At 35.9% G+C, this 24,383-nt stretch overlaps 1 protein-coding gene across 1 annotated transcript in view; it reads right to left on the bottom strand.

Moving 5' to 3' along the window:
- Positions 1-2,677: 2,677 nt before the first annotated feature.
- LOC125648820 (deleted in malignant brain tumors 1 protein-like) overlaps positions 2,678-24,383 on the bottom strand; it is a 77,978-nt gene continuing 56,272 nt past the window's right edge. The window contains exons 17-35 of the mRNA XM_056166803.1: positions 21,152-21,289; positions 20,777-20,968; positions 19,453-19,779; positions 18,937-19,260; positions 18,314-18,625; positions 17,824-18,147; positions 17,479-17,583; positions 15,612-15,830; positions 14,931-15,251; positions 13,748-14,071; positions 13,103-13,429; positions 12,398-12,739; positions 11,858-12,037; positions 11,441-11,602; positions 10,698-11,027; positions 9,142-9,465; positions 6,035-6,370; positions 5,398-5,715; positions 2,678-5,276 (exon numbers count right to left, since the gene is read on the bottom strand). Coding sequence (XP_056022778.1) covers positions 4,504-5,276; positions 5,398-5,715; positions 6,035-6,370; positions 9,142-9,465; positions 10,698-11,027; positions 11,441-11,602; positions 11,858-12,037; positions 12,398-12,739; positions 13,103-13,429; positions 13,748-14,071; positions 14,931-15,251; positions 15,612-15,830; positions 17,479-17,583; positions 17,824-18,147; positions 18,314-18,625; positions 18,937-19,260; positions 19,453-19,779; positions 20,777-20,968; positions 21,152-21,289 — 5,678 coding nt within the window. The 3' untranslated portion in view covers positions 2,678-4,503. The remainder of the gene's footprint in view (positions 5,277-5,397; positions 5,716-6,034; positions 6,371-9,141; positions 9,466-10,697; positions 11,028-11,440; positions 11,603-11,857; positions 12,038-12,397; positions 12,740-13,102; positions 13,430-13,747; positions 14,072-14,930; positions 15,252-15,611; positions 15,831-17,478; positions 17,584-17,823; positions 18,148-18,313; positions 18,626-18,936; positions 19,261-19,452; positions 19,780-20,776; positions 20,969-21,151; positions 21,290-24,383) is intronic.

Genomic DNA, 24,383 nt, shown 5'->3' with positions numbered 1-24,383 from the left:
TGAAGAGAGCAATAATTCAATTAATGCTCGCAATCTTTGAATTATTGCTCTCTTCCATTAAATTGTAGCGCGCATCTTTTCAATTGATGCGTGCAACAATTGAATTATTGATCTCCAATTAAATTGATGATATCATTAATTCAATTGATGCGCACTTAAAGAATTCTTATAGAGAGAGCAACTATATAAGTATAGATATCTTCAGCATGTCCACAATTGAATTAATGATCTCTCTAATCGAATTGTTGCTCTCTTTAAAAGAATTGATTTGATTGATACATGCATTAATTCCTTATACAAAAGCATTGTAAATAATTAAAGATATGTCCAATTGAATTAAAGAGATCACATAATTTATACCGAGCTCCGAATGCAATTTTGTGAGCAGCAATATCCGACACGTTGATGCGCGCATTAATTGAATTAACGAGAGCAATAATTGAATTATTGCGCGCATCAAATTAATTATTGCTCTCTATAATTGAATTAGTGCGCGCATCAAATCAATTATTGCTATGATCAATTAATTGATGCGCGCAAAAATTAAATTGATGCTCTCTTCAATTGGATTGTTATACGCAATAATTGATCTGATGCGCGCATCAATTCAATTATTGTGCAAACTAATTGATAATGAATGTATCTTCAAATAATTAAAGATATGTTCATTTATTTCAGTTTGTTAATTTGGCGCTCTGAAGCACATGCCCAGATGTCCATTGAACCTTTTTTCACATCCGTCTACGGAAAAATATCGAGTACGGGATATTTAAAAAAAAATATATTCATATACATGTATGCTCTTAGGTTTTCACATACATGGGGAAAAGTATTCACAGAAGGACCAAGACTTCCAATATATTAGATCCACTTCTATGGGGTGGGAGTGGGAATAGTAAAATGATGATGAAGCAAAAATATTAAGAGTGTGGCAGAATGCCAAGTCAACTCGCATCATTGTTTACTAACTAACGATTCCTCAATACTGAGAGAAACATCTCGAATTAGAAAATGACTATTCATATCGTGAAGGTTGTCATTTCTTTAAAATAAATCATATATAGTATCTATATTGCAAGAAGTCATCCCCTGCTGTACTACAGGTAAAAAAAAAAAAAAGGTTGTCAATGACATTGCAGCGGTGTAAATCTTTATCGAGGTTGCAGTTGTGTAATATTTGCACACCTCGCTACGATCATAAGGAGGGCTAATCTATAAATTGAGATAATGGTTCTCGTGTCCTGGTTTTGAGAGGAAATATGAGTCCCATTCAGGAATAAACGTAGGAACAAACAAGTTTTTATAAGTTTGGTGTACTAGAATCTTGATAATTTCCTGTCATGTGATTTGATGAGCGGGATGGAAAACCCCAATAAAGAGTTAAACACTTTATTTTATACATGTACATTGTTCAAACTCGCCCAAAACGATTTGATCGTCTAATCTCCGCATACTGACTCGTACGTACAAATATAAATATCATGAAGTTTTGAGATAGTTTTAAACATTGATACGAAACATAGTGAATCCGACAATTTGCCGATGAAGATAATCTCTCTTTTTTTATTGCACTTCAGTGAAAAACTTTGAATACATGTATATATGCCAAAAGTAATTTATAAGTTTACTATATTTTTTAAACCTTGGACTGTATATTGAAACCAAACGAGAGTAATAAGATTTCTGCGAATGAAAGGAAGGCAACACCCCACCAAGTGAAATTCGCTGTAGAATTCCCTGTGTAGCGGTCAGCCGGGTGTCAGTTAGCTCAGTTGGTAGAGCACCTGACTAGAGATTCAGGGGGCCTGGGTTCGAACCCCGGTCTGGTCCGTTGCATTTACTCCCTTCCTGTTACACCTGTGTTGGAATGTCATACTGAAGCATTAATTATTAGACATTATTAACGGAATGTTCTGCTTTCTAACAGACGACGACAACCAGCTTTACACACCCATCTGTTTGTTAGTGCTGTGTCGCGTCACCTCTTGTTCAAACAGAGGCGTCTCTTAAGTGTGTACATGTACATGTATGGGGACTTCTTAAGCAATCTTAATAGCGCAATATTCTCGGTAACTGTTGATGACAAGGTAAGAAAAAACAAGGTCACTACAATCGTGTGAAAGAGAGAAGCAGGTGTTCCCATGAATAATTAAAACAGGTTTTTTTTTCACGTTTTACTATTTATTGCTTACTTATCAATATCAAAAATAAAAATTTTGATACAATAAAATCGCATTAACTTAAATTTTTGATAATCTGATACTATTGTTATTGATAATACCATGTATTTCTTTATTTCTAATACCATGTATGCCTTAATTTCCTTTCGATTTATTCGCTAATGGCACTGGTAAATCAAAATTTCCTCTACTCGTACAATTTCCAAGTTTGTAAAAACATACATTTTTTCAGATTTACTACAATGTAGTAACAGCAAGAGCTTCTAGGAATTTATATCGACAGAATAATCTAGGTGATACCCAGTCATGAAAATACTGGTCTAGTCAGTAGGTGTATAGTCTCGTGGTCCTTAAGTAATAATTCAAACTTCTTTTCTATGCTCTCAGTGTGTTGGTCCCCTTTTATACATACGGACATGAACTATAACAAGACGGACATGAACTATAACAAGACGGACATGAACTATAACGAGACGGACATGAACTATAACAAGACGGACATTATATAATATTTTATTTTAAGTTGAATGTAACACAACCATTTTTTCCATCACATTGTCATAACAATATCACAAAAACTTCGCATTCTACCAACACAGGACATGTAATTGATTTGTAAACTAAAAACAATGATTTTCATAGACACATTTTAAAATGTATAGGAAAATAGGTTTTCTCTGTTTCATACTTCTCCACAATGCAATGAATTGAATGTGCCAAACAGAATATATACCGGTAAGAAAAATCAATCGTTGAAATAAAAAATTCCTTTTATGTATACATGTAACTGGTATATCATTATGCATACTTAAACATTCTGTTAAACTTATTAGAATTTCCAGGAAATGGTTGCTCCCCCCCCTATGTTTTCAATGCACATTTAAAACTGCCAAATTCTGAATGATTTGGCTGTATTTTAACACAAGCCTTAAAGCATTACATCAAAATTTTATGATTCATTATAAAAGGCTATTAAAAATATTTTTGTGCACTATACTGTATTTAGAAATGACTTCATACATTTTGTACTGTCCTTCCTGTATAGTGCTGCATGACTAGATCATTCAGTGTGTGTAAAAAATGGGGTGTGTGTGTGTGTGTGTGTGTGTGTGTGTCTGAACACACCTTAGTGCATCAAGTCGACAACAGGAGATAATCTTTTTAAAATTCACCGAGTCTGATATTGAACTAAGAGGATTTGAAGGTATTTTGAAAATAAAAATATTTAATTTCAGGTTCTGGCTTTTTCTTCAATGTGACTCACATTTTATCATTACAATACTGTACTAATAATGCACACATATATTAAAAACGTACATGTTTTACATTTAAAATGGCATTTTCCCTACAAAATGTCCCCCAAGACCCCTTTAGGTGTCTTAAAATTTTATTTGTGGTACATTAATAATAAAATTATTTGAGTACCATAATAAAAATTAATTCATAATTGGGATGCTTACAAAATATAAAAAGGGGAGCATTGAAATAAGACAGAGAAAAAAGGAGTGGTAACAAGTTAAAGTTTTTAACTCTGACAGCAACACAACTGACGAAAATTGTAATCTTATCAAAATAATAAAAAAAGATAAATGGACAATGCATAGAATAAACATTCATCAATCCAGTTTATTAAACAATATATAGAAAAGTTCATTACAGAGAGGTTATAATTTGTACTCTTATACATGATGTACAATGAAGGATATGTTTGCATTTCAGGAATCAAAAATTAGATCAAACATATCAGGCACTCAATGGTGTGCGAAATTCTAAGTCTAGCTATCGCATCTTACTGATACTGGTATTCATTGCTTACCCATAGGCCTATAGTTCTATACCCAAAGACAAAATGTGAACTGTCATTTAAACTTAGTCCTGAACATTACAAATTATTTTTTCTTTTACATATTTAAATACCATAATATATGGTGTAATTTTGGGGGGAATTGGAAGTGTTGGCCTAATTTGGCAGATGAGAAAAATTCAACAAAAATGAAACCTTAAATTTGTTTATTCATATCAATGATACACTTCTTAAATGAAATTGTGCAGTAAAAAGATGAATCGCTAAGATTTCAAAATACCTTTTTGTAAAAAAAATCTGCTAAATATTCCCACTGCCAAAATTACTCGATATACTGTAGTATTCATGAATATTTTCAATATTTTTTTGGTTTGTGTATCAGACTGGTAATCTATAAAAAAGAGACTGGCAAGTAATAGGCAGAAAGTCCCCTCATATTCAGAAATTCTTCAGCAAATGCAGTCCACAAACATTTCACAATTTAAGTGCATATTGTAACCTACTCTTAAAGCTTCATAATCAAGCTTTGGACACTGAATCATCTATAGGGAAACGAATTTCATCCTGTTCTGGTAAAGCTTCATTTTTGTCAGTCACAGTGCCTGCACTTTGTTGCCCATACAGAGGATTCGCAAAGGAATGTTTAGTGTCATTTTTACCATTGGTCAATGGCTTGGAATAGTATGCACTGCCATTTTTGGCAAGCTGCAGATTGTCGCCAGCACTGCCATTGGCGGTGCCAGTAGGCTGCATTGTCATGTCATACAACTGGTTACTAACGGCAATGCTGCCATCGCTATTATGTTCAATGATATCATCATGAAAACGCTCATGAGGAATGGTGTCTCTTTTATGGAATCTGCGGACTTTGAACACAAACACAAGAATGATAACTGCCAGTATTACAAAGAAAATCACAACAGGGACGGCGATGATGACGCCTAATTTAGTGGAACTCTCCTGTTGTTGTTTGGGAGGTACCAATGTGGCATTTGTGTTTGGTCGTCCCTCTGTAGTTGCTTGCGGTGTTGATGTTGTCACTGTTGTTGTTTGTTTCAGGGTTGATGTTGTTGGCTTGTGTGTGGTACTCTTGGGAGTTATAATCCTGGTGGTGGTTTTCGGTGTTGTTGTTGTCGTTGATTTTCGTGTTGTTGTACTTAGTGTTGTAGTAGTTGTACTTGGTGTTGTTGTTGTTCTCTTTGATGTTGTTGATGTTGTAGTTGTTTTAGGAGCAGGTGTAGTCGTTGTTGTTGTGGTAGTCGTTGTGGTTAATGTTGTTGGTATTATAATACCTACAATAACAAGAATATGACATTTTAAAAAAACCCATTAAATGCCTATATATCTAAAACTAAACTTGAATAGTTTTTATGATTTATGTACACCTCGTTAAATCTTAAGATTCATTCTTACCATCACATTTAACACCAACATCCTCAGTGTGGTTGCAATTATGAGTTCCAATGCCTCGATTGCCACATTCCCATACATGGCTCTCGTTACCAAAACATTTCACATTATCAAACCAGATAGGACCACTTCCTGTGCCATAGAAGGCCTCTTTCACGGGCTTCCCTCCTGAAAATCCCAGCTGTCGGCATACAACCTTGGCTGCTGTCTCATCCCAGAAGTCATCACAGATTGTTCCCCACTGGTTTGGTCCCTGAATGTACACTTCAAGACGACCTGTATACTTGTTAGGTCCATCCACCAAACGGATATTCTTTGGTTCTTAAAAAAAATAACATGATCAAAATTATACTCTGTCAAAATATCAAATTACATCATTCATTCACAATACTTATTTTTTTTTTTTTGGTGTGGTAAAAATATCATCGTAATTATAAAACAATGTGTCATGATTGCTTACTAGTGGCAGAATCATATTTGACATTTCACCTCTAATATGACCTTGACATCATTCTATATATATTTCTCATTAGTGAAGTGTGCATGCCAAATATGAAATCTCCACTTCATCTAGTTAAACAGTTGTGTGTTAAATTTCTGTACAAAGTAATTCCATCTCAAGCGCATTAAAAATATATACCTATAACATCATTATAACAAGATGCATATGCTCCAGGTTCATTGTACAAGCACAGGTCATCCAAAAAGGTGGAATTAAACCCAGTGTTCAGACATGTCATAAGGGTCTTTTCATCACCCTGACAGAAATACCCTGTCACCCATCTCTTGGTAGGAACCAGTTTTGAATTGTGGTTATAGCTGACAATTCCATCAGCATAACTGAGCTGTCTACAGAGCACTTTAGCATCGGCCGTCTTCCAGGACCATGCACAGACGGTACCCACAACGCCATCGTAGCTCAGCTCCACTCGTCCTGTAGAGTTACTCTCTCCTCCCACCAGGCTGTACTGGATTCCTGAAACAGTGTATGTTTAATTCATATACACAAAGATAAGAAATTCATCACCTTTATTAAGGGGACAAAGATATGTACATCGATCCAAACAGTTGTATAATGACTTTACTTAATATGTGTCCATGTAACTGACTGATGCTCATGTTATTTAGCTGTATTGTATAAAAATTCCAGGAAAATGAGGATTTACAATTTTGTTGTCATTCTGCAAACAGATAAAAATTCTTTATGATTAATGACTAGATAACGACCATTTCTGGCGAGGAAATCTAATCACTTCTCTAATCCCTTCAAATTTTGTTATTTCATATTGAAGAAAGTATGACCTCACGAAAGTTGAGATGTAAACTTTCCTTGAAAATTGTAAACAAGAGATCCAAGGGCCTAGAATTGCTCATCTGAAGGCGAACACAAACCATAGTGACTAAATGTGACCTCTGCCAAATGACCTTGATTTAAATCAAAAGCACCCACTCTCTTTCAAGTATGAACCTCTAATGTTTCTGCATTGCATTATGGGCAGGACAAGTATTCTTAATTCTTTTTACTGGATGCCCTTACCTTTGCAAAATGATCTTTGTTTACCCATAGGTCAAAACCCACAATCTTGTCATAAGCATTCCTTGTACCAAGTATGATCCTACTGTCTATACATCACAAATTTATGGCCCACAAGCATTTTGACTGCTAAGCTAGGTTACTACACATGCCTTAAGCATTCTGTGTGCTAACTGTGAGCCTCTGGTGTCTTTCCTTGACAAAGCTATGGGTAAACAGAGAATTTTTGATATCTTTTTACTGGTGACCTTGATTTGACCAAATGACTTTTGTTTAAGGTCACTGCATACCACCTTGCCATAAACAATATTTGTACTAATATGAGTCTCTAATGACTCCTTTACTTAGTTAAGACTGCCGAACATTAAGTGGCAAGAAATGAAATATACAGCATACATGATTATCATGTTACAGTCAAAACATCTGACGTTACAATGAATTTGACTTGGGAAAAATGTACCTGTCCGTGTGGCGATAGATCTTTTCAATCTGTGCTGAGTTGATATCTGCCCATTGCATTGTGACATAAAACGTTTTGACTATAACAGATGAAGATAACGATATGCTATATATTTCATTTCTTGCCACTTGATGCTTGGCTGTCTTGTGGTTTGAAGAAGAATTTTTAACATTGTTTACTTGTGACCTTCACCTTAGTCTAATGGCAAGGTCACTATACATCACCTGGCCATAGAAATTATGTGCACCAAGTATGAGCCTTATATTCCCCTTCATTATAATTTTACAACATAGACAAGAACTTTCCCTCTTTTTTTTGCTCTACTGTCCGAAGAGCTGTTGTCATTACCCCGGTGTTGGCATAACTTTTTAAGGTAACTTTTTTTAACCTGGGCTATATCTTTTGAACCAAAGGGGAGATAGGGTTTAGATATTTTTACATATAGATATCCCTTGAAGACACCTTTATTTAGGTACCAAGATGTTTGACCTAGTGGCCTTGACCTGTGACCCACTTTCCAAAAACTTTTACCGTGGCTTTATCTTTTGAACCAAAGGGGATAAGGATTTATATTTCACATAAAGATGCCTCATGAAAAGACTTTTCTTTTGTTACCAAGACTTTTTAACCTAGTGACATTTGCTGTGGATCTACTTTCAAAATCTTTAACCTGGGCTATATCTTTTGAACCAATAGGGATAGGGTTTTGATATCTTAAATATAGATGCCTCATGAAGAGACCTTTGTCTTGGTACCAAGATTTTTGACCAAATGACCTTTGCCTCGAACTCTGACCTTCTTTTCAAAAACTTTAACCTTGGCTTTATCCCTTGAACCAAGGGGGATAGGAATTTGATATTTTATATTTTGATGCTTCATGACCAGGCCTTTGATATGGTATCAAAACTTTTGACCGAGCGACCTTGGGCTCATATTTATTAGAAACTTTAACCTTTTGAACTAAAAGGGATAGATTAAGTAGTCATACTTGTTGGTGAGCTATATTGTCTACTGAAAACTCTTGTTTACTAGTCTCCTTGACCTTGTTTCCATGTCATGATACATCTTATAATCACAAGCATTCATCCAGAGTGGATTGACCCTTGTTCACATGATCTCAGAATCAATATGGGTCATTTACTCCTTGGGATATACCAGTGCACTAGGTTTTATGTCTGTCAAGCAAAGGATTCTCAAGATATTGAACGGACAGTACATTCCTATGTCCAGTTTGACCCTTGAACTTTGACCATGTGACCTAAATATCAATAGGGTCATCTACTCCTCAAGATGTACCAGTGTACCAAGTCTGATGTCTGTCCAACTAAGGGTTCCCAAGATATTGAGCGGACAGTATCTTCCTATGTCCAGGTTGACCCTTGACCTCAAAATCAATAGGGGACATCTAGTCCTTACAGTACACCAAGTTTGATGTCTGTTAAGAATGGGCTATCAAAATATTGAGCAGACAATATCTTCCTATGTCCAGAATGGACTGACCCTTGACCATGTAACCTAAAAATCAATAAGGGTCCTCTTCTTCTCATAACCAACCCACATGAAATATTACGATCAAGTGAATGGTTCTTAATATATTGAGTGGACAATATGTAGTTTACCGACTGACAGGTGCAAAGCAGAATGCACCTCTTCTTTGAAGGGGGGCTTATATATGCAAAAACATGAGGTCTACTGATCGACAGGTGTAAAGCAATATGCCCCTCTTCTTTGAAGGGAGGCATAAAAAACATACCTTTAGATCGGTAACATAGGATACCAGCATCATTAGAATGGAATGCACAATTCTTAAGGTCAGGATTCGTGCTGTAATCACAATCGAATAAGTTGGTCTCATCACCTTTACAGTGCACCTGGTTCATCATGATTGGTTTACGGTTCTTCATGATGTGTAAATATGCAACACCCCCTGCATAACCTAGCCTTTTACAAGTCACATTGGCATCCCTGTCATCCCAGTGGTTCATACAAACACGCCCCCAAACTCCATTTACTCTGATCTCCACAATACCATGTAGTGTGCTGGATAAACTGTCTGGGGCCAAGCGGACATCAAAACCTAAAAAATCATCAAAATTCATACTGCCAGTTTAAAAAGTATCCTCAAGAATTGTATTTTTGACCTACTAATATTTTCAGTGAAACTTTCTGGTTTATTTGTTTTACTGTTTACAAGCCTTATATTCTGATCTTCACCGGTGCTCTTGCACACGTATCATGATAACGTAGATGTCTATTGATAAAACTCAATGTGATGTACACTCAGGCAGTTTTTTAGAATACAAAATGAGAATCTTGTCTTTTCAACCAATATGAATATCTAACTTTAAATTGAAAATAAGAAAACAAGTAAATCCTGAATATTTTGTGATTTAATTTATAATGATCTGTAATGTAAGAAGCCACTATAAAAGATATATTAAAATAATCATTTTTATGTTGTTTGATTACAGTGACAAAAGGATGCAAAAATAATGTTAAAAGATACACAGATTACATTTTTGATGGTGTGAAAACTCCCCTTAGACTTACTCTTTTGCAATTAAAAGCAGAAAACTACTAGAATCAAAACTATGTGTTAGTTTAGTATCTTATATACATGTATAAGATAAGATAAGTTTATTCCAATTTTGGGCCCAGAGGGCATAACAGTAAGACAGTTTATAAAGAAGGAAATTCAAAAAAGAAAGAAAGTTTACAACATTAACTACAGGTTACATAGACTGCAAACTGCATGTGGATGCAGCATGTTGGGGAAACAAGTACATACATATATGTATATGATAAGCATCAGTTAAAACTTAAAATTGGAGGCTATACAAACAATACACAATTCAAATATTTGGCAGTTTTACTTTGAACACATTCTAATGCATTTCTTATTTTAGAGGAAATTTAAGTTTTTAAAGTTTACCAGCAAGTATATGACAAATAAAAAAGATGGAAACATGAGATGTTTAAAATTGAATTGAAGTTACATATCTGATAACAAGAAAGGAGATGATATTTTGAAACAAATTTTACTATAAATGTTAAAACACTACACTAAACTATAAATAAAAGAATTTTGCACAGGTAAGCTAGGATAAAGATGTAAAGGTTTTAAAATACTATTTATAAAGGAAATTATCTGACCTAACATATTTGATGTGTAATTTTATTTTGTTGCATCATATTCATTAATGTACATGCCATGTGCACTCTTAAAATAGATTTGAAGTAATCTAAAACCAAAATGTTGCAAATCACAAAATATTGAAGTTTAATACATTCCTACATGTTTTATCTTACCTGCATCAACAATCGATTTATTGCTGCACATTACGGATACATACATCCCACTAGCACACTTGGTCCTGTTGAAATCGTACAAACACTGAGTAAAATCGGATTCCTCACCGCTGCACTTGACATTAGTGTAAAGAACTTCTCCTGATATATTTCCATACGCCGATCCATTGATTGCTCTTCCATCGATGTAGTCCAGGCCAAGGCTGCGGCACACCACTTTAGCAGCCGCATTACTGAATCCTGTGTCACAGACCCCAAACCATTTCTTCTGCTTTTTATTAAACACCTCTACTCCTCCCATGGGAGAATCATGGCCCTCGTTCAGTTTCACTACAAACAAAGCAAATCATCCGTTATAAATGCACATACGGAAGAAGTGAAAATCTTCTGCTACAGATGTGAACAAACACTATGCTCTTTACCTTAACAACTTTCAATTCGGGTATATTTGACCTTGATGAATGCCCATGACCCATATCATTCATCAATTTGACCTTGACCTATCATCTCATCTCATTATTAAGTTTCTAACTTGTATAATTAATAAAAGATATGAATGAAAGAAACCACAAACAATACACCCCGCCATTCTTCAATGTTAGAGGCATAAAAACCAACAACTTTAAACTGCATGCAGTTCAAAACAACTTTTTCTCCTGAACATCAAAACACACTACTAAACAGTAGCTGGACTAAGATAGCTAACCTTTCCTGCTGGACACTCTCAAACTTTGATAAATTACCATTTTTGAAGCAGAAAACTGATGCATCATCTCGATGGGAATCACAGATAAGGGGCAGGAGCCAGCTAGCATCCGAATATCGATCCACAAAGCCCCGGTGTGGGCACCATCTAAGTCCTTTTTCATTTCCAACACATTGTATGTGACTCTGCCATATTGGTCCTAAAAGGGAATTGCAGTATTTAATAGATAAACCTGTAAATATTATTTGCCATGTAAAGCATATACAAAGGAATCTAGCTAATTCCAATTTTCTATTAGTTCAATCTTAATTTAACAACACTGTGGAATACTTTTACCATCCATTCCAAGCAAGATACACCCAAGATCGAAGTCATTTTATCACACGCAAACAAGTCCACATTTCTAGACACCTCTTATGCTGATCGTCAGAGCGAGTACTAGTAGTTGAATTACCTGTTCCCTGACCATAAGCTGCTCCCGGCACAGCCACCCCCTCACTAAATCCCTTCTCTCTACACAGAACTGAGGCGTCTTTATTGTCCCATGATGCATCACATATTGTGCCTCTCTGCTTCTCAATAGACACCTCCACTCTACCGTAGTGGCCACCTCCAGCTATGTAATATTTTATGGCTGGAAAACAATATCACAAATATAGTGATTTCTTCATTGTAAAGGCGAATGCAACACAATAAAGATGCATTTTTTTTTATTGGTAAATCAAAGTATAAGCTGAAAAACCAATAAAAATTGTTTAATGTGTAGCTGACTTGGATATTCATTACCATGTGCTAGGATAAAAAATTTAAGACTGTATAGAATTTAATGTAAACATATGATATCTAAATAAAGATGAACAATTATCAGTAGTTTCTCACTGTCAGAGATCATTACAATGACATATCTATGAATTATTCCCAAGTTTTATTCACATTTTACATAAAATTACTGACCCTTGAAACAGATTCTAAAACAAGATCTCTTAAAACTCACCAGACTCTCCGGTGTCATTAAAACATAGAACCGATGCAATGTGAGAACCGGAACAGTTCCCAAGATTTAATCTGGTGTTGTTTGGGCACTCCAAGAGGGACATCTCCTCTCCAGTGCAATTGAATCCGCTCAGCCAATAGGGACCTCGTAGACTGCTGATAGTGGACAGTTCGTCGTGATAATACGCCATTCCATTCTGGTAAGAAAGGCTTCGACACATGACATGTGCATCAGCATCATCCCAGTCACGGCTACAAATGCGACCTTCCACACCATAATGTGTAACAACAACTTGGCCCTTATTTCCATTGCCCCCAGCCCTTACAGCAAAGGAGTATTCATCTACAAAATACCCAGATCAACTTACACTTCTACAAAATACCCAGATCAACTTACACTTTAGTAACATATAATTTCATTCTCTTTCAAATTTGTCCATTTCAAAGTATTTCAGTAACAGTGAGGCACAATATTTTGAAATTAAAAAAAAGATGCAACATTAAAATTGTCTCCAGTTATGATTCGAATTGATGTCTTATAGAACAATGACACAAAAAGTCAACTCAGTATAACCAATCTATCTTATAAGCAATTATTACAACATCAGGACACTCCAAAAATAATATGCATCTCAGTGTTCTTTAGAAATTGATCATATATGATTCCAGCATAATAATAATTCTTACTCTCGACATCTCTACATACCATCTTTAATTTCATCTCCTTTGCCAAAGCAGACTACCGAGGAATAATTGGCAGTGTCACAGGCTTCTTCTTGCAGGCATTCATCAACACTGCTTTCTCTACCATTACATCGCAAAGTGTAGTTCATCTGAATGTACTTCTCACTGACGGCTCCATAAGCAGAGCAACAAATCGCTCGACCATCCCTATAGCCCAATTCTCTACACACGACCCGGGCTGCATTGTCATTAAAACCGGTATCACACACCCTTAACCAGGTCTGGTTTTGGTATAACATAACTGCACCAGTGCGACTGTTTCGATTCAGTATACCATTGGAAAGTTTTACTGCAAATTCAAAACAAAAATTATCGCATGCTTAAGCTACATTTTCTTTCTGGTGAAGTAAGCTGGGAAACAAAATTATTTCATACACTTAGATTAGATGAAAAATTTTCTGCTATAAAATTTTTACTTTGAACATATGAATGATGTAAAACAGGTTAAATATTGAAGAGTGTTTCAGATGCAATTTTACGACAAAATTACTCAATAAATGATATATACTTTTCACATTTATACTTTTATGGATTTAAAACTATCTAATAATATACACTGTTTAGTAACTGTAAAAACACTGTCATTGACAATCCTAGCTGTACTGACCATTAGTATAACACTGTACACCGGCGTCATCCTTGTGAGTTCTACAGTAAATGGAGTCAGTGATTCTCCAACCTTCGTGAGGACAGCCATTAAGATTGTCTTCATTTCCTTTACAGTGGAACATGGTCCCCCATACTTTGCCTGTCCCCTGGTTTGTGTATGAATCATAGTAAGCATCCCCAGTGCTGAAGCCAAACATTCGACAGAAAACCTCTGCATCCCTCTGATCCCAGTAACGATCACATATAGTGCCCCATTTCCCACCAATCAACACCTCCACTCGTCCATAACGGAAATCACCTCCTTCCATTCTGTAACTTATACCTGCAAAGAAATATTCTCCAAATGTAACAATCTAAATAGATTAGGGAAAAACAATGTCTTCACTGTGACAGAGTCCTAGTGTAGCACATCTGACCTTTGTCTATAACACATAACCTTGACCTATATCTGACACATCACTTTCATCAGGACTTTTATCTCACCAAATTTTATAGGGCAAAGGTTAAAATGTTCAAGGGATAAAAGATCAAGTTGTGCACATACAAATAAACAGATGCATCAGAATCAATGTATGCCTGGTCATCAATCTTAAAGCAATAAGACATGCATGCCATGATGTAAAAGCAGAGAAAACTAAATGTAATTCTACAATCGTCATAACCAATGAGATATTTTCATTTCAATGTACATGCAGATCAAATATGTGATATAATTTTCATCACCATTTGTATGTTTAAAACACTAAAATGACTAATGGTATGAACAAGAATGACCCATTCTGACTTAAGAGGCAGATTACACATAAAAAAGAACCAAAATCAAAGTCCAATATCAGTGACTAATACATGTAGCACTATAGCCTAAACTATTCCATATGAACAATTAACGTTATGATGCTGTATACATGTATGAAAACTCATTACGCTAACAATGAAACATGTCATACTGCATACCAAACATCAAAAAACTACTGTCTGCAGAGAAAGACTACATATCACTCAAGAATCATTACTTCAAAAAACTTCTTGAACTGAATACATGCATGTATTTGTTTTCAGATAAACTGAAATTAATTCCATTAATAGAATGGATGATTAGTAGATGCACACACATTTTCCCCCGCTCTGTCAGAATGACAAAAAAACCCCAGAAATTGCTCAGTAGTGGATGATTCACTTACCGTTGTCTTCGGCACAAAGCACGCCAGCGTAATGTTTTGATTTACACTCTGTCACATTTCCAAATCCTTGATGTTTACACCTTTTCAGACTAGTCTCATTTCCAGTGCAGTTAAAGTTAGAGGACCAGTAGGGTCCAGTGGAGTCCACCTCGCTCTTATAATGGGTGTAGGCAAACCCCACGGGGAACCCCAGTTCTCGGCAGGCCACCCCAGCATCTACATCAGCCCAGCCATCATTACAAATCCGGCCCTCGATGCCCAGGTATGTCAGGTTGACCTGGCCTGTGTAGGGGGTATCAGAAGGCAAAGAAATGGAATACCCTGTCAACAAAAACTTAAATTAGAGACTCTGAAGCCAATGATGGTGGTGTCAATTCCAGGTCATACATAGGTAACTCTGGAAAACTCAGAAGTCTACAGGACAACAATAAAACTCAGAAGTCTACAGGACAACAATAAAACTCAGAAGTCTACAGGACAACAATAAAACTCAGAAGTCTACAGGACAACAATAAAACTTCTTTATTCATTTTACAAAGATGAGGAAAATCCCTTGATGAGAGGAGAATTCATTGTAAAATTACATTCCTTAAACCTTTAACCTCGTTTCCCAGTTAACTTCAGTTAGAAAATTTACTATGATCAATTCAAAGTTACACTTACAATTATATTTAAACATACCTTTGTCTAAAGTGGATTCATTAAAACAAGCTACGGCAGCATAGTCCTGAGAGAAGCAGGTATTGGAGCCAATAGCAGGAGTGCTTTTACAGTCAGTCAGGTGTCGCTCATCTCCTTTGCATTTGAATGAATGGATGATTGGGTTTTTAAAGCTAAATCCATATGGAGAACAGCAAAGAGGAGTTCCTCGCTCATATCCTAAGATTCTGCAGGCCACGTCTAAAACATCAAAGTGTGACTGAACTGTTAAGTGCAGTAAAACATACAAGTGCATGTGTACCTGTCTAACCCTCCTCATGAATAAGGAACAGTAACACGCGGTGGACAAGAGGTTTTGATATGAAACAATATGGATTCAAACATGGATTAGATTATTTATTGCAAACAAGTTCATCTTTGACCATGCAAAAAGACGTGATTTAGACATTCATGTATAACTTTCATAAAGAATTAGGTTATTGATTGTGATGATTTCATGACAATAAATAATTCTGTGCTATATACTGTAACAGTACTATTTTCAAATATATAACTAGATGACACTACCCGAGTCACATGTAATATAGTTTAGAAATGTAAATTGTGCAAAATATTTTCCTTACATATGGCTTGAAAACTGGTTTTACGCAAGTTGTATCAAATAGTATATTTTGGCCGAACGTCTAAGTTCAAAGGGGCATAACTCCCAGAAAAAAAAATCAACTAAGAATTTCCTGTGAATATGCACATCTACACAGTATGTCCTTATTAACTACAAAGTTATATGAGACTCTGGACCCAGTTGCACGAAGGTTAGTTAACTTTATTTGACAGTTAATTTGCCATTAACTTCAACATTTATATAGTGTTAACTGAAGTTAACTGTCAGTTAAATTTAACTAAGTTTTGTGCAACTGGACCCTGTTCAGCGGCTTCAGAAGAGTTGAGTTGACAAACTGTTTCAGTAGTATATCTAATTTTGGCCAAACTTTTATGTTCAAAGGGGCATAACTCCCAGAAAAAATATGAATCAGATGCACATCTACAGAGTATGAACTTATTAACTACAGAGTTTCACGAAATTCTATCAAGCGGTTTCACAGGGCTGATGGAGGCTAAACTTCTAAGTTTAAAAGGGACTAAACTCTCTGGAAAAATATCAAATTTGAATTTCCTGTGAATATGCACATCTAAACAAAATATCCTTATTAAGGGGCAAGATCAAAAGTTCAATGTCTGACAAAAAACTAAATTCATATAGTTTTCACCAAGACCACCCCCATCCCCCTTTAAAACTAAATATGTTGGAACTAATCGATTAACAAGTAAAAACATATGATTATGAATAACACTCTGTATACCTTTTCTATTGTTAATTCACAAATGAAAGTGTAAATTAAAACTATTTTAAAATATTCATTAAAATATAATATTATTTTGTGGTTTTTAACAGTCGTTTGTCTTCTTTTATTTTCCACTAAAGTGTAATCGATGTCGTACGACAAAACTTACAGGGGATTTTATCTCCCCTCCCCCTAACTAACTGAATTTAGATTTTTATCCGACATCAATCTTTTGATCTCACCCCTAACTATTAAGTTTCATGAATTCTGTTCAGAGGTTTCAGAAGCGTTGCACTGACAAGAACAGGACGGAAAAAAGGCCAAACATCAATAGAAAATAACAATTAAAGCTATCATCTGGGGTTATGAAGGTCACAGCGGTTATGAAGGTCACAGCGCAGACTCTGGTGTAAGTCCTTGAGGTTATCAATACATTTAGTCAGCAGCACAAGGATGGCACATAATAAGCTTAGATGAAATTACTGCTTCAATAAGTACATTTACACAGTTTTAAATATTTTCAAAGGTGCTATATTAGAACATACCTGCTTCCTTATCACCAAATCCTGAGGAGCAAATCGTTCCCCACTGTCCATTTACATAAACCTCCACTATACCATTATTGCGATAATTTCCTCTCATTAAACGAACTGAAAAAACAATCATATATAAATGAAAAACCATACTTGATAACAAAAGCAAGGGTCCTAATTTGCAATAAAAAAATACAAATTAAACAGTTTCAATGTCATTGTTTACATGATTTTCATAACTCAGTCCAACAAATTAGTAGTCTGATTTAATATATGTATTTCAATTTCACCAACCTGAGTGATTTTGACAATTACATTACATTTCTGTCTAAATTACTCCAATGAAGAACTTCTTACCAGACTTAAAGCACATAACCCCAGCATCATTATTATGACTACAGCGACTGGTCTGCACTGGGTCCCAGGAGGCCTCACAATCCAGAAAGTTTTTCTCCTTTCCCCGACACTCCACCCTGGTCATCCAGATGGGTTGTGCTGGATCCCCAACAACAGCTGGGCTAGCCTCAAATCCCCCCACATAGTTTGGTAACTGTCGACAGAATGCACTGGCATCCACATCCTCCCAATAAATGTTACAGATTGTGCCCCACTGGCCATTAAGATACACTTCTGCCCTGCCTGAGCCCTGGTATTCATTGCCAATGCGGAACCTGACCCCCTCTAAAATTTGCAGAAATGTGAATTTTAATGAGAACTAACTCGGGGTTTGTTATTTACTTTCTACTATGAAGAGAAATGGTTGCTAAAAAGATTATAAATGTCACAAAATAAGTGAGCAATTAAGTAGCATATCCTTGTATGAATGTGAAAACAAAGCTTTAAAAACCTTGTTTTTTAGAGCAAATGACAGCTGCTCTTGATGACCGGCCTTTGCAGTTGCTAGTCTCATTGAAAGGCTTCATTTTACAATCTCTAAGTGCTCTTTCTTTCCCAGTGCAATTTACACCACTGACAAGGGTAGGAAAATTGCGGCGAGCGGAGCCACGTGTAGCATTTCCTGATGCAAATCCTTTCTCACGACAAACCACATGGGCAGCAGCATCATTCCAAGTATCATCACATATAGAGCCCTTCACATCGTACAGTGAAACCTCTACATCGCCATAAAGAATCGTCATAGGGATATCCACATCAATCTCTGAAATGAAAAGTTAGATGCCTTACTCTGTACAATGCAACTATACTGCAAGTAACTGTATATCAAAGAATCCTCTGTTTATCAGTGTTAGCATGATTTTAGCGACTTTATTTTTAGTTGTGTCATAAATTACTTGGATTTTTGCATAAAACTGAAACTCTCTGGTTTTCCTTGCCAAAGTAACTTATACATAAGTGAAATCTCTGGTCCTCTTTCATGAATTTAAACACTCAGAAAGCAGAACTAAATCTCTGTAGATACACATCCTTCTAATTCATCTGAACATCTCCACTACTCCAACAACGACTTACTGTATTGATCAATGTCATTTCGGGTGCAGGCTAACGTAACATAATGGCCCGACTGACACGCCCCATGGCCCACATGACAGTATCTGAACATAAACTCATTTCCTGTGCAGTTTACATCAGTGATTCCAATAATGTTGTTTGAGGACGTTACCCAGGTTCCCAAGGCTGATCCTAGCTGAGCACGGCCATCTTTATATCCCAGAGTTTTACAAGCCACTTTTGCATCAACATCATCAAAGTTAGTGTCACAGACAGAAAACCAACCCGACTCATTGTGGACTTGTAACTTCCCATAGTTTATTATCTCGGTGTCTACTAATCGCACTGAAAAATATCATAAATTAATATCAACTTTATGATAGAATAAAACCATTTTCTCAGCATACAAATTATGAAATATATGTACATAATCATGTTTTCATGGAAAAATCATAAAATAGTAATTGTATCCCAATAAAAAAAAAAAGGCCTTTTGGGGGGGTGGGGGTTAAAATAACAAAAATTACAAAAACCTACCATTGGAATAGCACTTCACAACCATATCATACTTGTGGTGGTGGCAGAGTGAGTGGGGATCTGTGTTGATCGAGATCTGACAATCATAAATACTCTTCTCCTTCCCTGTACAGTACATCTGATCAATCAAGACAGGGCCTTTGCTCTGTGGAACTTTTGAATTGCTACTGTGTGTTCCGTACGTGTAATTCAGCTGTCGGCAGATGACGTCTGCCTCCTTGTATGTGATGCTCTTCTGACAGATTGAGCCCCACGTGCCATTAATAAAAACTTCTACTACTCCCTCACTCATGTTTCCAACAATTCTGATCTGGGGTCCTTGTTTTTCTACAAAGTCAAAATTCTTTAAACTTGAGATGCAGTGAATAAAAATCAAATAAATACATCTTTCGATGTTGCGTGACAACTATATATACAAATAAATACATCTTTCAATGTTGCGTGACAACTATATATACAAATAAATACATCTTTCGATGTTGCGTGACAACTATATACAAATAAATACATCTTTCGATGTTGCGTGACAACTATATATACAAATAAATACATCTTTCGATGTTGCGTGACAACTATATACAAATAAATACATCTTTCGATGTTGGGTGACAACTATATATACAAATAAATACATCTTTCGATGTTACGTGACAACTATATACAAATAAATACATCTTTCGATGTTGCGTGACAACTATATACAACTGCAATATCCATTACAGACCTTCAACAGAAATATTAAAGAAGACTTCTACATTCTATATCAATACATTCTATATCAATACCTAACTATCATGCAAAATCCTTAAATAACATGAATCTTCAGCTTAATAAATCTGTTCTTCTGTACATTGAATATTTGTATATCTCATGTTGTCACTTCTTTCTTAAAAAGTATATACATGTACAGCTTCAAAGATATATACCACTTTCAGTAAAACAAAACACATACATTTTTAATATTACCTACCACTTTCAGTAAAACAAAAGGCGTACACTTTCAATATTACCTACCACTTTCTCAGTAAAACAAAAGGCGTACATTTTCAATTTTACCTACCACTTTTAGTAAAACAAAAGGCGTACATTTTTAATATTACCTACTACTTTCAGTAAAACAAAAGGCGTACATTTTTAATATTACCTACTACTTTCAGTAAAACAAAAGGCGTACATTTTCAATATTACCTACCACTTTTAGTAAAACAAAAGGCGTACATTTTCAATATTACCTACCACTTTCAGTAAAACAAAAGGCGTACATTTTCAATATTACCTACCACTTTCAGTAAAACAAAAGGCGTACATTTTCAATATTACCTACCACTTTCAGTAAAACAAAAGGCTGCAGCAAAGCTTTTGATGGAACAATTCTGAATGTTTCCCCATTTCTTGTCCAGATCATCACATTCGTCCAGTCGATCTTCGTTTCCGGTGCATGTTAAATTCCTCAGCCAACGGAGCTCCCGGACTCTGCTTGTCCAGTAATGGCGATTATGCTCTTGATATGCAAAGCCTGTAGTATACATATTTGAATCCATATAGCACACAATAAAAACCCTTTGGACAAAAGAATTAAATTTTCCGTTACAAGATTTCTTGAGTTTCTTGTTTAGAATAAATGATTATCTACTAAAGGTAGCGTTACATACTCCACATTTAACTGCAATATGTACAATGAATTCTTCATAAAGCCTACCCCCCAGGTATCCTATCTGTTTGCAAATAACATTGGCATCTGCAGCATCAAAGCCCTCTGAGCATATGTATCCAGTCTGATCAAAGTATGTAAGTTTCACATGCCCAAAGTGGCCCTTCTCCAGCTCCACTTTGTAGCCTACAAAATAAAATTAATGGGTATCCATCAACCAGAATCAGATCATTTACTCAAGGAACTAAATCTGTCCAAACAGGACTAACTGCCACCCCCACACAAGGTACTTTGAATGGTGGGACACACCCTTCTGACATGAGAAGGAGCTTTGTTTTGGGGGTTATGTATAATAAAGATGGGCCTTCAAGTAGCTTTTGACTGAAAAAAAGGGCTTTAAATAGGGCAAAATTTCTTAAAAGATAGGGCATTATAGGAAAATTTCAGTAATTTATAGGTCAATTATAGGGTTTTTCCCTAAGATATAACATGAAATACATAACTGTTTTGACAAGAATCGAATCATTGCTTACCTGTACATGAACTGAAACATAGAAACAAGAGGCCAAGAGACCATATTGATTATCAGTTAAAAGTATCACTAGTCCCAAGGGCTACAAAATCTAGAAAAAAAAAATCCTGTTCTAAATGTCCAAGCTTCATTCTAATATTCAGCAAAAGTACAGATATAAATGTGTAAATATACATAAATATATATGTTTACTTGAACTTAATACCCTGGGGATGCAAAATTCACAACTTTGGTACATCCTTTTCAATCTGCTTTTCCTAATTATGCATTTAGTTTTTATACCATATCAGCAAACTTCAAGAAGTCTTTCAAATGATAAAGACAATCACTATAATAATTTTGGCCCCGCTCTGGAACCAAACCCTTACCCCCTAGCATCATAAAATTTACAATTTTCTTAAAGGACTACCTACTCCTTCTAAATATCAATTTAGTTTCAGTAGTATTAAAGAAGATAACAAGAGGCCCATGGGCCACATCGCTCATCTGAGTCACCTTGGCCCATATCTGAAGACTTTCCATATATATTTGCATGTAAAACCTTGGTCCCTATTATGGTCCAAACTACCCTTTGCAAACTTAAATCTACACTATGTCAGAAAGCTTTCATGTAAATGTCAACTTCTTTGGCCCAATGGTTCTTTTAAAGCTTTTTTCTATATTTGTATGTAAAACTTTGACCCCCCCCCCCACTTGTGGCCCCATCCTACCCCCCGGGGACCATGATTTGAACAAACTTGAATCTGCACTGTCAGAAAGTTTTCTTGTAAATATCAGCTTTTCTGACTCAGTGGTTATTGAGAAAAAGATTTTAACTATATATTTGTATGTAAAACTTTGATCCCCTATTGTGGCCCCATCCAACCCCCGGAGCCCATGATTTGAACAAACTTGAATCTGCATTATGTCAGGAAGCTTTCATGTAAATCTTAGCTTTTCTGGCTTAGTGGTTCTTGAGAAGAAGATTTTTAAAGTTTTTCCCTATATATTTGTGTGTAAAACTTTGATCCCCCCCCCCTTGGGGCCCCATCTTATCCCCGGGGGCCATGATTTGAACAAACTTGAATCTGCACTATGTCAGAAAGTTTTCATGTAAAAATCAGCTTTTCTGGCTCAGTGGTTCTTGAGAAGAAGATTTTTAAAGTTTTTCCTTATATATTTGTGTGTAAAATTTTGATTCCCCCCTTGGGGCCCCATCTTATCCCCGGAGGCCATGATTTGAACAAACTTGAATCTGCACTATGTCAGGAAGCTTTCATGTAAATCTCAGCTTTTCTGGCTTAGTGGTTCTTGAGAAGAAGATTTTTAAAGTTTTTCCCTATATATTTGTATGTAAAACTTTGATCCCCCCCTTGGGGCCCCATCTTATCCCCGGGGGTCATGATTTGAACAAACTTGAATCTGCACTATGTCAGGAAGCTTTCATGTAAATCTCAGCTTTTCTGGCTTAGTGGTTCTTGAGAAGAAGATTTTTAAAGTTTTTCCCTATATATTTGTATGTAAAACTTTGATCCCCCCCTTGGGGCCCCATCTTATCCCCGGGGGTCATGATTTGAACAAACTTGAATCTGCACTATGTCAGAAAGTTTTCATATAAAAATCAGCTTTTCTGGCTTAGTGGTTCTTGAGAAGAAGATTTTTAAAGTTTTTCCCTATATATTTGTGTGTAAAACTTTGATCCCCCCCCCCCTTGGGGCCCCATCTTATCCCCGGGGGCCATGATTTGAACAAACTTGAATCTGCACTATGTCAGGAAGTTTTCATGTAAAAATCAACTTTTCTGGCTTAGGGCTATTCCAGAAATAAATACATGGGGGGGTCGGGAGGCACCTTTTGTATATACCAAGCACCCATAAAAAAAAATTAAAAATTACCCCATGACCCATCAAATTAATAAAGTCATTTTACAATGACCCATCTAAAAAAAAAAAAAAACTAACCAGACCCACCACAAAAATATTTTTAAAAATGAAAACGGTACAAATCTCGCGAGGTTTTCGGGACAAACATTCTAGTCAATGACGCGGTAATGCCTGTGCGACATTGTTTCACAGTAGTTCTGAAGAAACGATGTCACATCAACAATGAAAGGCATCTATGGCGGGAATGTTGGAAAGATTGGGAGTCCAAACGATGCTATTATCATGAAATGGGTATGGATATGTTTTTCCACAAATCGTTCGTCTTCTAATGGAGCCCGCGCCCGGACGCCTCTATATCACCATCACACTTACTGATAAATATAACGCATCGGTACCCTCGTATAAATCAACTAAGGTTTGCCTATTTTTATTAGAAAACGGAATACCTATTGGTTTCAAAATATTCCCAAAATCGATGCACTGTAAACTGTAATAATCTACAGAACAGAGTTCGCCGCCATCACGTCCAAAGGGACCCTACTAAACGCGCCTCTAATTTGAAGAGTGCCGTTATGGAAAGTTATGCGCTGCAAAGAGCGACAACTCGAATAGTTCTATGTTACTTCCGATTTCCGATTTCGAAAGCACGTTTTCAATTTTCCCTCCGACGTTTTGTAACCAACACAACAAGAGCGACAATAAAAATATTCTGAAAACTCAACACCCACATGGCACAAATTAAAACAATAGAAACTACCCACCACCCATAATAAATATTTTTTTAACAGTCCAACCACGGACCAATTAAAATATGGAAAAATACGACCACCCATACAAAAAAATATTGTTTGCCGCCCGATCCCCCCATTTGATCATTTCTGGAACA

The sequence above is a fragment of the Ostrea edulis genome, chromosome 5 (assembly GCF_947568905.1).
Source record: "Ostrea edulis chromosome 5, xbOstEdul1.1, whole genome shotgun sequence".
NCBI lineage: Eukaryota > Metazoa > Mollusca > Bivalvia > Ostreida > Ostreidae > Ostrea > Ostrea edulis.
The sequence above is the reverse complement of the archived record's forward strand: the minus strand, read 5'-3'. Positions and strand labels throughout refer to the sequence as shown.